The sequence below is a fragment of the Maylandia zebra genome, unplaced genomic scaffold, assembly GCF_041146795.1.
Source record: "Maylandia zebra isolate NMK-2024a unplaced genomic scaffold, Mzebra_GT3a scaffold11, whole genome shotgun sequence".
In the NCBI taxonomy this organism is placed as follows: Eukaryota; Metazoa; Chordata; class Actinopteri; order Cichliformes; family Cichlidae; genus Maylandia; species Maylandia zebra.
In genome coordinates this window covers 9476454-9490789 of record NW_027490041.1, presented here as the reverse complement: position 1 = coordinate 9490789, position 14336 = coordinate 9476454, and the positions used below count along the sequence as shown (strand labels likewise).

The window sequence follows — 14336 nt, the reverse complement described above, 5'->3', positions numbered from 1 at the left end:
ACATTTGTCACCATCTTACAATGCTGTGATTGCAGCCATTCCCCAGCTCTCTGTGAACTGGACTCATGACCATTGATCAACAACCATTGATCAATGGTCCTGACAATATGCGTACCAATGATCAATGAACTGACCTCCCAGCCCATTGTTCCTTCAGTGGGCTGGTTTCAGTCATACAAATGTCCTGTTTATGAGATTGAAACCTGCAGTCAGCTGAGACTGAAGAAGTCACCTGATGATGATGAAACGTTTCTCCCACTGAAAACATCCAGATGAACAGAATCAAGCTTTTTGGGATTTACGTACCTGGATGATTGAGCATCAAGACACAACTCTGTGACTTTTCTCAGATGAATAAATCCTCTCCTCCAGCTTTGTTTACATCTACCAGCCCTGTGGCGCTGCCCAGGGAAATAATCTATGTGAGAGGTGGAAAGTCATACAGGTGTCTGCTCCTGCCTTCAGTTATTTTATCTACTGTGTGTCAACTGGCTGAACCTCCTCCAACTGTCTACTGTCTCCCTAAACTCAACAATGACTTAGTGATCTATCCATTCTCTGACCAAAGACATCCTGCTGCAGGAGGTTAACATAGCAGCCAATGATGATCCCACTCACTGTGAACAACACATTTGGACCTGATTTGCTGCTCTGGTTTACACGTGAACTTCCACTGCTGCTGTCACCAACTTGAGAGGCTCTACAGAAAAACTGGACTTGTCCATAAAAATCATAAACTACATTATAAGGACAGCATTGCTCAATCAACTCTAATTACTACTGACATGTTATCTCTTCTAACTAAGGTAAAGACACTCAAACTTGCTGCTTTCAGTGAGAAGTCAAATGTCTGAATATGAGCTGGAAGCTGCTGAGAGTCCTCCTCCTTCCCGTGGGGTTTACTTTCTCTACTACTTTCACTATAAACACGCCCCTTTCATGCACCTGCAGAGGGCCACCAGCAGATGGAGCTGTCTTAAACAAATCCACTTGGATAGTTAGCTGTAGATGATTTTCTCAGTATGATTGTAGGATTTTGAGTTATTCTTTAGATTTATTTAAACTCTTATATTGTGCACAAGTGTTGAGCGACCCATAATTTCTCTGTACTTTTCATAAGAGCAGCCAGACTTTCAGCTAGTTTTTGTTTTTTAAGAGCTCAAAGTTATTGAAGAAACAGTTATTCAGCTTCATTCCCACTGATCTCGACTACAAACTGTTTCACTTTGGTTTCTGTTTAAAGCCTCGATGTTTAAAACGTTTCCCTGTGATCACATTTGCACCGTCTGATTTCAAAGTTTGTTTTCTTTTGGTCGTTTAGTCCACAGAGTCCTTGGTGTTCTGAAAGGGACCTATAAATAAATGCATTATTATTAATATTAATAATAAAGTAGTTGTTGTACATGTACAGACCATAAATATGGAGTCCAGCTGTGTTTGATGCTGCTGGGCAGACTGACCACTGGGAACCTCTGAGCTCTGCTGCTCCACTCTGTGGAGGAACCATGAAGGATTAGATCAACACAGGATAAAGATCCAGGAGTTTCTGCTCAAATAACTTCATCTGAATCAAGTCTGTCAAGTTTTAAACTCTCAGATTGTGAAGATATATTTTCTGTTTTCTATGAACTTTCTTTCATCAGTGATGGAAGTGATGATGCTGCAGAAGCTCAGAGGAAACTTTGAGAAAACTGTGATGAACCATCAACTAATGCTCTCAGGAGGCCACAGGTCCCTGAATGTAACTGTGCAGCAGATTCATCGAGTGTTTGAAACCTGACCACTTCCATATGTTTTCATTCTAACACAAGAAGTCCTTTTCTCATTGCTTTGATTTGAGTTTTCATTTGAGTTTTCTGAGTCTCGTATTTGGAGTCGAGTCTAATCAATGATCTGACAGAAGAACATTAAAAAGGATTTACCAGTGCTGTCAAAATTAACATGTAGGGTTAGGGTTAGGGGTTCATCTGTTATCATGATTAACATGATAAAAACCTTTAACACGACACATCTGGAGAGCAGAACGACTCAAAATCCCTGAAATGTTTCTATCAACGCACTTCGGGCAGTTTGTCCAAGTAGAGTTACCTTTGCACACGTGCAGATGTGCAGCACATCTGTTAGTGACGGCAGCTGAACCAATCAGCTCAATATGGAAGATGACAAACACACACTGACCTCTCGATGGAAAGTTTGAGCATTAAAAAAATAACAAGGCGGACCAGCCGACCAACATGAAGGATTCTGCACATCGTGACAGAAGGAATTTTCTTTTCACCGAAGCACTTCCAGCTTAAAATATCACAACAATGCAAAGCACTGAGGACACAACTGCCAAGTGGACAAACTGCAGACCTGTTAGTGTTGTTAATAACATAGTTTTGGTTCCTCATGTCAAAGACTTGAAGAAGAGTGACAGAGAGTGTTAGACTGCTGCAGGATCAGTGCCACCTCCACAGACCTGTGAAGAAAATGATGGTTTGACAGATGGGCTCAGATTCAGGATCAGCTGAGGAGTTTGTGGCTGACAGAATCCTGCAGGTACAGAGCAGAGCCCATCATTAGCATGCAGGACTGTCCCTGGGGGGGTCGGCTCATTCAGGAGGTTAATCAATGTTTACATGTTCAATAAACATGTTAAGTGTGTAAATTTGCCCTTTTCTCTCGAGTCTGTTTGCTCATGAAATGAACTTTGATTCGTTTACATTAAAAATGATGTTTAATGGTGATTAATCCAAATGAATCCACAGTAACCCTGTGATGAGTCTGATTAAACATTTTCATTAACAGCAGTAATATAGATTATATATGATTATATATTAGTGCACACTTAGCTTTTAGTATATATGTTTGTTACAAAGTTGTATTTACAGCAGAGAAGCTGAGTTAAAGACTGAAAACTATTCAAAGTCTCTTTGAATTGAAGCGTTTAACATTCTTTGTGTTTATTCTGCATTGACTTCATTATATGGTGTAAACGTCTGTTACAGGCTTAAATATAAAGTTGGAAAAATGTAACTGCAGCTATTGATCAAGTAATTGTGATTAATCAGGATTAATGACAGAAGATTGTGTCATTAATTAGTCATTTTTAATCTACTGACAGCACTAGTGTTCACTCTGGTGCCTCCAACTGTTTTACGCCCTTTCAACACCTTCGTGGTCAAAAGTGTACACGCACAAAATCTACAATAAAACCCTCACGCAGCAATAGGACAGACACACAATCCATTTATCTCTGTGTCTCAAACACACACACGTGTATTCAAAGCCTCGATTTGTTCATATTTCATCTGTTGTGTTTTTATCTTCAGCGTTTTCAGTGTTGCTGCATTTACACCAAAAATGTTTCCATTGATGAATCAGATTGATTTGAATGTGTTTCATCCATACAAATCCCTCCCTGGTGGTCACATGACTCTATAACATAACAGGAGTCATGTGACAAGAGTTTCATGCTGTAAAATGTCAAAATGGTTGAATGTGGTGGAGTAAAAATGTGAGATGTTAACGACTTTTCTTCAATATGAAATGTTTGCAGGGCCTGACAGGAAGTGGACGGACGCTCTGATCACTTCCTGTTTGCTGAAGTGGGTTTTCAGTTGTTTAGGCTTGTTTTAAAAGACAGTTTAAATGGGACTGAGGGAACGACGTGTTTGTAGTTTATATCCAACAACATCAAGGAGTTTAATCAAAGAGTTCATGTTGCTAACAGCTCACCTCTCTGCAGCAGACACAGGCTGGACTTTAAAATCAATGGGAAGATCTTTAGACCGGTCACTCTGTAAGGACACAGAGCTGGGTCGAGGTCCAGGTTTGAGTCTCTGATGGATCCTGAAAAAGTTATAAATCTTCAGTAAAATTCTCATCACATATCAGCTGATATTATTGGTGTTAGCTTACCTTTTCTCAGCTGACTGTCTTTGCTCAAATATCTTAATGGCATCTTTGACTGAGTTACTTTCATAAGACACAGAGCTGGGTGGAGGTCCAGGCTGGTTCCTGTGAATAATGATGCAGCAGTGATGTGAGTGCTGAGCTGTGACATGGAGAAGAGTCATGGACAGTTAGAGATGGTCATCTCACCTCTGAGCTTTGGTCTGGCTCTCATGTTCCCCACACAGAGTGCTTTTAGAGGGAGGGACTCCCTCCTCTCTGTCCTCACACTGATCCATGCTGCTCAATTCACATCAGCTCACACACACTTTCTACCTGCAGAGGAAACACAAATCATTCATGTGCACATCAGCTGAAATCCTCCTTTCATCATGTGTGCTGTCCAAATATCAGCTGCTTCTTTCCTGCTTCATCTCAGTGTCAGCTGGATGCAGTCAGACAGCAGTGTGAGGCAGAGGAAGCTGCCATCAGCTGCTCTGCTATCAGTCCACTAGATGGAGCCTGAAGCACACACGATGCATTCACTGACACACACTGATTCACTGTGACTGGAAGCTTCAGTCAGTCCAACACGTGTGAAAAACAGTTTAAACGTTTCAGCTGATCCAGGATTCAAAGAGGATCAGCAGAGTTAAAGCTTCACACTAATTCTTGCTGCTGAGTTTGCAGAGAACTGCACACACACTGATTCACTGCTAATGAGAAGCTTCTTCCATCCAGTAATTCATCATCCATCAGCTCTGCTGCTGCTCTCAGTCCTGGACTCTGATCACACACTAAAAGCAGCTTTTTAACTCGTGTCTGTAAGAACTCTTAGTGTTAGCTTAGTGTTAGCTTAGCTTTAGCTTAGTGTTAGCTTAGTGTTAGCTTAGTGTTAGCATGCTGTGTGCTAGCTTAGCGTTAGCTTAGTGTTAGCATGCTGTGTGCTAGCTTAGCGTCAGAGCTCTGCAGGTGTCTCGTGTGTAAATATTAATCACAGTGACAGTAAAGGAGGTAAAGGACTGTGACGTCATCACGTACGCTGCGTCCTCTGTGGGCTCTGAGTGAACTCAAAGTACAAACTACAAGTACACAAACACGAACGTAGCTCAGAGTGGCGGACACACTCGGCCTCGTTGGTCCAGCTGTGAGTCCGTTACCGTGAACTATGGAGCGGCAGATTTGTGCTGAACTAAGCTGCACACAGCTGATGTTAGCCAGGAAACATTACACACTGACTTTAATGGAGAGACCGGAAATACAAACACACACAGTTTGTTGTGTGAAGAAATCAAACACGAGCTGAACAAACAGTAAAGTTCCTAAAGACAAACTGTTAAAGGAGGAAACAAAGCAAACTTACAGTTTCTTCACACACCAACAACAAGCTCCACTCCACACCTGGACACTAAACACGACACACAGGTGAGCTGCTTCCTGGAAGGAGGCGGGGCTCCACCTGAAACTCAGCACAGGTGGGAGGGGCTCAGCTCTGTGTGTGCTGATGTGTTAACTTTAAAAATATGCCGTCTGACTGCTCAGACTGAGTCAGAGTAAAGTTCACATGCTGACGTGTGGAGACATGAAACCTTGTTGTAGCTGCAGGTGTGAACACACTGATCCCAGATCAGCTCTGCTGTATTTGTAACATGAACATTTCTGCTGCAAAGCTTCAAATGTTCAGCATGTTTCTCTGTTTCCAGTCTATAGATCCAGTCACACTTTCTACCTTCACCTGTGCAGTAAAGACTGAGAGCAGAGCTGAAAGCAAGCGTCCAATCAGTGAGCAGCATCAACACCTGAGCTTCATTCAGACTCTGTTATTGAAGATGTTGTTGGTACAAAGTTCATCTGCTGCTCACATGAATCCATGAAAGATTTATTTCACTGATGTTTCTTCAAAGCTCATTTCAACCTGTTGAAGTCATGAATGAAAGTGCAGACTGAGAGTGGATCACATGATGTTTGAGGTGTGTCATGTGACATGTTCAGTATTGTCACACATGTGTAGATTGTCCCTGATATCATAGCTGCTCAAACACTGATGATTATATTTGAAGAATTATTCCTGATGGCAGCAAAGTTTGAATGGAGCTCTCTGTCTGTGCTGATTTGTCGCCCTCTGGAGGTCAAAGCACAAACTGCATGATGTCACTGTAACCACCACAGAGACAGGAAGTGTTTTTATGACTGAAACACTGAAATGATGCTAACGGCTGTCGTTAGGCTCACTGACAGCAGTGCTGATGTGTTCATGTCAAACACTGGCTCAGGTCAGACTCCTTCATCCTTCTCCAGCGTGAGGCCGCCCTCAGACCCACAGGAGCTCTGACCTTTGACCTCCTGACCCTAACCATTTTAGTCTTGTTGCATCTTTAAATGCAAATCCATCCAAACTGTAGCCGAGCAAAAGAAGCTGGAAGCTGTTCTATGAATGATGTTGTTGAAGGAGCTTGGAAAGAAAAGCGTCTGGACTTCTTTAAGTTGCTTGAAGAGGGACATGGACGTCTTAACGCCCACTAACATCCTGGGACATTTGATCACAGGAAATCACATGATAGCGTGGGGCTAGATCTCACAATGGGTTCACGCAAAACCTTGGCTGATTGTGACCCACACCCGTTTTCACGGAGGAGGAGGAGTTTCACATGCTGAACATGTGACAGCCTGGTTTAAAGGGACCAAAAGTAACTGGACACCTGATTCAGTTCAGGTTTATTCATCCGCTCCAAACCACAGCAGCAGTCACCTCCAGGGAACCAGCTGATCCATGTAACTGGGGACAGACCACAGCCCAGAGCACTGGTTCATGATGTGTTTGTGGACTGTAGGTTGTTTGGATAGAGATGAGATGTACTCAGCAGTCTGTCTCTAATGTTTAATGAAATGTTCTGAAGATGACGATAACTTGTGATTTTCTTTTGAATGAATCTTTAATCGTGTTGTAGGGCCTCTGACTCTCATGAAGATTTTCACATCAATGTGCTTTTCACAAAGATATTAACAATGAAAATGACGTGCAGCCCTGAACTACTCATGCGTTAACTCAGCGGTTCCCAACCCCCGGGTCACGGACCGGTCCGTGAGTCGTTTGGTACCGGGCCGTGAGAGTCGAGGCTCGGTGTGAAATTGATGGTTGATAGGTTTGTAGCATAAACCTGTTCGCTGGATCGTTCAATCCAGCTACACAGCAAAGCAAGACACGAGTAGTTCTTTATGTTTCTCGTGCACGGGAGAGACCTGGACCAATGCCGTTCCTTCGCTTGACCACAGTCGCTCTCGTCCGTTCCCTCGTAACACTGCTCTTTTATTGAGGTTACATGAATATACATAGGTTCATTAACATACACGTGAACAAAGGTACCAGTCTGTATGTTATGTAGGTGTGTGTGTGTGTGTGTGTGTGTGTGTGTGTGTGTGTGTGTGTGTGTGTGTGTGTGTGTGTGTGTGTGTGGAGTCAGAGTGTGACCCCATAAACGACTTCCCTAAACCTGCTGGTCTGGAAGTCCAGCAGTTCATCTAAACAAAAGGCACTTAGACTAAAACAGACATCCTACCACAAAACAATAAGAAGGTAGCACCTCTCCCATGATCCCAGGACGTGGGTGTGAATGCCAGAACACTCTGGAGTCACACAAAGTCTTTAAAGACTACTATCATTACACAATTGGTTCTACACCTCTGAGCATATATGGTTAGATATTCCCCAATAACAATGACAATGATAAAATATAAATCCAACAATGGTTTTCAGGGTTTTTATCGTTAACTTCGTTTCCCTGGGTCTTTTCCCGTGTTGTAGTCGTGTGTCTTATTTTGAAAGAAATGTTTACACGTTACCATAGCGACCAGAGAGCATTAAGGGTGCAGACAGGTGCATCCAACAACATTTTATTTTCCCTTATTTGATTTATGGACCTAACTGTATGAACTGGACTTTGGCTTTAATGCTGCTCCTCTTCATCATTGCTGTGTTGCATTTCCATCATTCTGCTGCTGGATTCACTGCAGGCTTTAACAAACACTCCTTTGGGTCCAGGCCCAGCCACGTGTTTGTAAGCTGCTGTGCTCCTCACAAATAAAGCCTGAAGCAGCTCAGACTGTTAGAAGCAGCACTGAGCCCTGTTACAGTTATAGTGTTAGAGCAGCGGCTGCAGCCTACAGCATTTAAACTAGCTGACAGTAAACACATCAGTCCAGATGTTACCACATTACTTTGTGATGCTGAGAGTTAAAGGAGACTGGCTGATTAAAATCCCATTCCTTACATCACCGTCCTCTGCTCTGACTGCTTTCATTTAATCACAATCAGAATACTTTTTTGATCCCCAGGGGAAATTATTTAGGTTACAGTGCTGCAGCACAAACAGGAACAAAGACACAACACACTAAGTAAGAAATAGCACAACATACACAATATATACATGCATACATATGAGTCACTTATAAGTAACATGTGAGTGCTGGGGTCTATGACAGCAGGCAGGTCTGTATTTATGTCCAGGCTGACATGAACAGCTAGTAGTTCAGGGTTCAACACTCAGGAAAGTGTGTGACCTTCCACACTGACAGAAGATGCTAAACATGACTTTAAACTGTTGTTTGTTAAAGCCTCACAGATCTGAGAGCAGGGCTCAGTGGGTACATGAGCCTTTATACATGAAGGCTTTCTGTTTCCAGGAGAGGAAACATGTGATCCAGCTGTGTTTGGTCACATGGATCTGCTCTGCATGGATCACCTGACTAAAACATGTTGTTATTATTGTTCTTACAGTCTTAAATCGGTACATCAGGCGGGTCACATGACACCCGGGGGTGACAGCAGCATCTTTCCTCTTTAGAAAGCTGCTCTCTGTCCCAGGAGCTGTTGTCACAGTAACAGCAGGAACAGGAAGTCACATGCTCTCTGCTCTGTGATTGGCTGCTTCTTATCTCAGCTTCCTGCAGAGGGTGGGGTCTGCTGATGACGCACACCAACAGAAGTGTGACTTTCACTTCCTGTTTATTGCTGTTGTTCTTAAAGCTCTCAGGCGATGCTGCAGCGCCCCCTGCTGACACAAACTCCTCCCTCTGTCTCAGAGGTCACAGGTCAGCCTGCTGCAGAGGGTCTGCCTGTTCATGGACTTCCTGTTACAGAGACGGGTCTCAGCGTCAACACTAGTTTCTGATTGGACGGTGTGGAAAATGTTACGAGTTCAAAATATTGGGGATGGAGACAAGAGAAAAACCACAATAACAACACTGGTCCGGTCGGGTTGAGTCAAACGATGATTTTAATGATCACACACGTGGGAGATGGACACTGATGCAGACAGCCTCTGATCTCAAAATGGTGGAGCATTGCTCAAACTCTTATAGCCTCTGGTGCCTCCACCTTATCATAAAAGCCTAAACATTCACATGCTTTCTCTCACACAGCGCCTAAGCTACGACCTTGGCTCCCTGTTTATCTGCTCCTGCTGAGATGGGGCAGAAAACTCCAGCATGTTCTCTTCTAATCAGACAAATAAGGCGATGACTTTCTGCAAACAGTATTTCTTATAACTCAGCAGTATAATGCATCATAAAACAATATCATTCATTCACAATAAATCAGCAGTTTAATATAATGCACATCAGTTTAACTAATGCAATAGTTATCAGCTTCTTCTAATTCAGGAGAATAATGCAAACTAAAACTACATAATAATTCACAATCTTTAATTAGGGGTCTAACATGGCATAAAATAATATTATAATCTAACAAAACCCAGCTTCCTCCAGCCGAGTGATGTGTGGATTCATCACTCTCTGTGGATCAGTGTAAGTCTGTGTGTGGGTCAGCTGCAGGACTTGTTTGACCTTTGACCCTGGCAGACAGAGCTGGTTACTGCTGTGTGACTCCTGCCGTCGCTCCACTTTAAATTTTACTTAAAATAAGTCCTGACATGGCCCCGCCCCCTCTGACCTGCTGCTCCTGGATGTGCTGAGGACACAGCGGAGGCTCAGAGGGGGCGGGGCTTTTCCCGTGGCGGTAACCAAACTGCATTAGGTCACTGCACTGCCAGTGTTTAACCACACCTCTTCTGACTGACCTTTGACCTCTGACATGTTGATTTGATCCTTATTTAATGACGTCTTTTATCTAGTGATTTAATTCTGTGTATTTATATGTGATGGTGTTCCTGAGTTCAGCCTCAGCTGATATCCACAGACGCTCCTATTGGCTGGTTTTAAAAACACATTTTTCCATTAAAGAGACTCTTTTAAAAACACGTCTGCCTGAAATTCACATTTCATTGATTTTGGGGGATTTTAACAGAGAGATAGAACTTTATGAATCCCTCATGTTTATCCTCCAGGAAATCCAGTTTGTAGCAGCAGAACACCGACAAATCTTTACACAGCACAGAATTAGGATATCAAATAAAGGGGAATAAGAGAATATGAATATAAGCATAAATATATACATATATACACAGACCTCACACAGAGACAGCAGCTACACTGTGTGTGGATGTGATCCAGTCACAGCTGTGGGTTTCAGTCAGTGTGTCTCTAACTTCATGGTCACATTTCAAAGCTTATTGGAGCCAGAAGATGTTCAAGTAAAAGATTTGTTGCTGTACTCGTCTACCAGGATAACAGGAGGTTCATAAAGCTGTGTAATACTTCAGCTTTACATCAGGGAGTAGTAGTTTATTAAACCCCCCAAAATATGACTATCCAGAGTTGGGACCAGGAAGCAGAGTTGCAGTCTTACACGCCTCTCTGCAGCTTCTCTCCTCCTGCTACCCCCCAAAAACCCGTCTCCATAGAGACTGTGTCAGCTCCCAAACAGACAAAAAAACTAAAAACCAGCAACAAACAACTTAAACATAAACAATCACAAAGAAAGAACAATACAGTATCCACATCTGAACCAAAGAGTAAAACAGTGAAATGTGGATTATTAAACATTAGGTCTCTCTCCTCCAAGTCTCTGTTAGTACATGTTAGTAAAAACATTTCTGCATTTTATCCATATTTTATTTTTAACTCAAAATCAAAGATTCCAGATTCTCCTACATGTTGGTTTTGAATCAGATAGGACGACAGATTTCAGGTGGCCCTGTGTCTTTCTCTATTACATTTGCCACTGTGTAACTCAAAGTTATTTAAGGACTAGTTTATTTCAATGGATGAGTTTACTGACTGATGCGCAGAAGAAATAGTTCTTTATGGAGCCGAGATGGTGTGAATGATGAGACCAAAGACTGCAATATCTTGTACCAAAAATATATTGAATAAATGGAGGACAGGGGAAATGGAACAAAATAATTAACACAACACACAACATAAATGCCCACAATTAAATAATAAATCAATGCTGTGATCTTTCTGTGCAAAAGTCCTTTTTGGTCCTCTTCTTTTTAAAGTTCACTTTTAAGGTATTCCTCCTTAGAGTCCAGCTTCATACAAATGGGGAAATATGTCCGTAATCCAAAGACGGCTAAGTGGGGGAAAGAGGGGAAACAAAGAATGGTCCTACCGGCTCGCCACTTCAATATGAAGAAGATTAATTCAAAGGGAGGGAACAAAACCTGACCTGTAGGTCAGAAAAACGTCCATTAGCACATCAAGTTCGATTCAGTTTACCGGTAAACAAATATATTTTTCTGCAAGCCTATGTAACAATGCAAATCATCATCAACCAATGTACAACAGTTAAATTATTAATTATCTTGGCTACGTAGCTTAATCTATACATTCCAGTAGCGTTCGCTACAAACAATACAAAAACAACAATAAAGGAAAACAGCTGTCTAACAGACAGCATAGCCGAATTCAAGGCAACACATAACAATAATCATTCAATCGCACTTTGTTTCAAAGTAAGCCCATTAAAATGCTTAAGTAAATAAAAGTGTTCAAAAACAGCGGTTTTTGAGCCGGAGTTCTGCTCGCGGTGGGAACGCCGCCGCACAAAGTCATTTTTTAATCGCGAAAACGATCGGCTGGTTACTGACAACCAAAAGGTTGTTTTTGGTAGATATTAAAGATCATGGGTGGGCGGGGCAAATGGAGCAGTTTTCTACAGTCGAGTAAAATTCCAGGAAAGAGCTGGGTGTGGCTTTCCTTTAAATCACATGATCAACAGCTTTAAGATGGAGGCAACTCGCTCAGTGTTTCCTGTTTCATTCTTAGACTGTGGCGATGGTAAGTAGCAGCTTTTCACTTGTTACCTGGCATCTTTTCAGCCACCAATGATAGTCATTGTATGTTATCAACATTTCACTAACTATGTTTTCTCTCATGTTTAAAATAGGCCGACCAAGAGCAAAATAGGTATGTCTGCAGACTCTGCTGTAGCCAAAGTTATCAGATCTCCTGTGTTTTTAAATCCCTAACTGCTCGATCATTATCATTTTAGAAGACAACAATTTCTCAAAGGAGGTTCAAAACTAATGCCTACAAGATTACCAAGAGGATGGTTCGGGGCTCTTACATGACTCCGGGAAGTCAACACTTGGTGGATGAGGTGTGTTACCTTTGACACTTTTAAGACAGTCCTGTTTATCACTACTAACAATAAGCAAATATGTTTTCACTCAACAGATCCTTCACAGCATGTTGTTTCTGGGCAAAATCAACAACATCCCCTTTTCTCCAGAAGAAATCTTCCCTAATCCTTTTGTTTTGGGTTCTTTAATGAGAAGATATCCCAGGCCTTTAAAGTTGTATTCGACTCAGCTTCCCAGGCGAAGTCCCTTCTCCTGTGTGCTCGACATGGTAAGATAACTCTTCTCACATTGTCAGTCAATCTGACAAACTTCCAGTTTTTAGGAAAGTATAATGCAAAGTGCTTTTTTACTGAGAAATCCAAAGAAAATCCATACTGTACCTTATACTTCAACATATGCTTCTAGCTATACTTCTCCACCAAACACAGAGACTGCAGGAGAGCTGGAGACTTGCTTCAGAATTTGTTAGTTCTAAATAATGTCTAACAGACTCATTATTGGAGATGCTTACAGTCTTCAAGGCGTATATGATGCTGTCACTGTGTAGCTGCTGGATCTGTTAAGCTCAAAGACTCTAAATTCAGCGTGTTTTGACAGCCCGGCATAGCAAAATAGAAAAAAAAGGTCAATTAGCAAATTTAATTATAAATTAGTGAGAACAAAGATGGATTTTTGCTTATTGATTTAAAATTAAATAGATTTTTGTGACATGTTTCACCCCCTATCTTAAAATGTCTAAACCAAAAGCATCCAATGGTCCTGCATAGTTAAACAAGTCAAGCAGCGAAACAAACATGTTGATCAACTTTCTATGAAAAACAACTATATAATCAGGTGCAACACTTTGACCAGATCTGTAACTGTTTTCAGATCGTCCTGCAAAATAACTCAGAGAATGAAGAGCAAATAAAGCAGAGTCTGCAAGATCTCCTCACAGACTTGGACTTAGAAGAGAATAATAAAAAAAACAGCTTTCGTCTCGTCCACCATCTGCATTTCTCAAAAATCCCAAACCAACAAATCAGAAAGGTACTGCGGAGTCTCCATGTCCACCAAAGGTCCTAACGCTGGGAAAATTATGATTGCTGCCTCCTGTCTTAGCAAATGGCATAAATATGTATCTGGTGCGGTGATGACCTATTATCCAAACACAGTCCAGAAAGATTACTTTGATGGAACAATTGAAGTACCTGGAAATATCAGGTGTGAGGCTTTTTGTCTCCGTGATGGTGCCAGAATGAAGCCTTGCAGATCATGTAAGAATTTGTTTGGCTTGAACACAGAAGACCTCAGAGAGTGGCCATATGGTAACTGTGCTGAAGCTGAGAGCCTGAGCAATTTGCTTGAAAATGAGAGAGAAGTTGAAACACATGTGGATGAATACTCAGCTGAAAAGGATAACAGGCAGAGAGCTGAGGATGAGGTTGGTAGGGTTCTTAGAACCGTGTTGCAAAGGATTCGGTTTAACTGGACAGGTGAATTTTACAACCCAGAACAAGAGTGAGATTTCATGAAATCATTTGCATTCATCATTCTGATAAATCAAAGATTCTCTGCTCTGACAGCATCTGTGTGGATTTTCTGTAATCACAGAGACGTGTATAAGCATGTTTACTTTCCATCTCCATGTAATTGTCACATTTAATAATTAAAACTGGCTTCTATGGGTTTTTGTTTGTTTGCTTACATATCTAGTGTTTAATGCAATATGAAGCATTATTAGACAGCATTTATTGGGAAGAATCCCATATTTATACTGGTCTGTACCCAGGGTACACAGAAAATAAAAACACATGTTTTCTTATTATGATCCCAACTATAATTTACTTAAGCAAAAGCACTACATGTGTAGTTATAATATTTATAGCAGTTACTGTTGAGCTTTAAATTTATCATCTTAAATGTTTATATGCTGATTATATTGCTTTATATAAGAAAGGCCTAACTCTGAGTACACTCTGTGCCAAAAAGTGCTGA

At 41.6% G+C, this 14336-nt stretch overlaps 1 protein-coding gene and 1 long non-coding RNA gene across 2 annotated transcripts in view; one reads left to right on the top strand and one right to left on the bottom strand.

Moving 5' to 3' along the window:
• The window catches only part of LOC143415993 (protein NLRC3-like), a 155018-nt gene extending 149726 nt beyond the window's left edge, over window positions 1–5292 (bottom strand). The window contains exons 1-4 of the mRNA XM_076881356.1: window positions 5240–5292; window positions 4087–4212; window positions 3904–4002; window positions 3721–3834 (exon numbers count right to left, since the gene is read on the bottom strand). Of these exons, the coding sequence (XP_076737471.1) occupies window positions 3721–3834; window positions 3904–4002; window positions 4087–4175 (302 nt within the window). The 5' untranslated portion in view covers window positions 4176–4212; window positions 5240–5292. The remainder of the gene's footprint in view (window positions 1–3720; window positions 3835–3903; window positions 4003–4086; window positions 4213–5239) is intronic.
• Window positions 5293–11372: 6080 nt separating this feature from the next.
• Window positions 11373–14038, top strand: LOC112433215 (uncharacterized). Its single transcript, XR_013096369.1, has 4 exons — window positions 11373–12183; window positions 12269–12376; window positions 12454–12627; window positions 13230–14038. It is a non-coding gene; the product is annotated as an uncharacterized LOC112433215 (long non-coding RNA).
• Window positions 14039–14336: the final 298 nt, after the last annotated feature.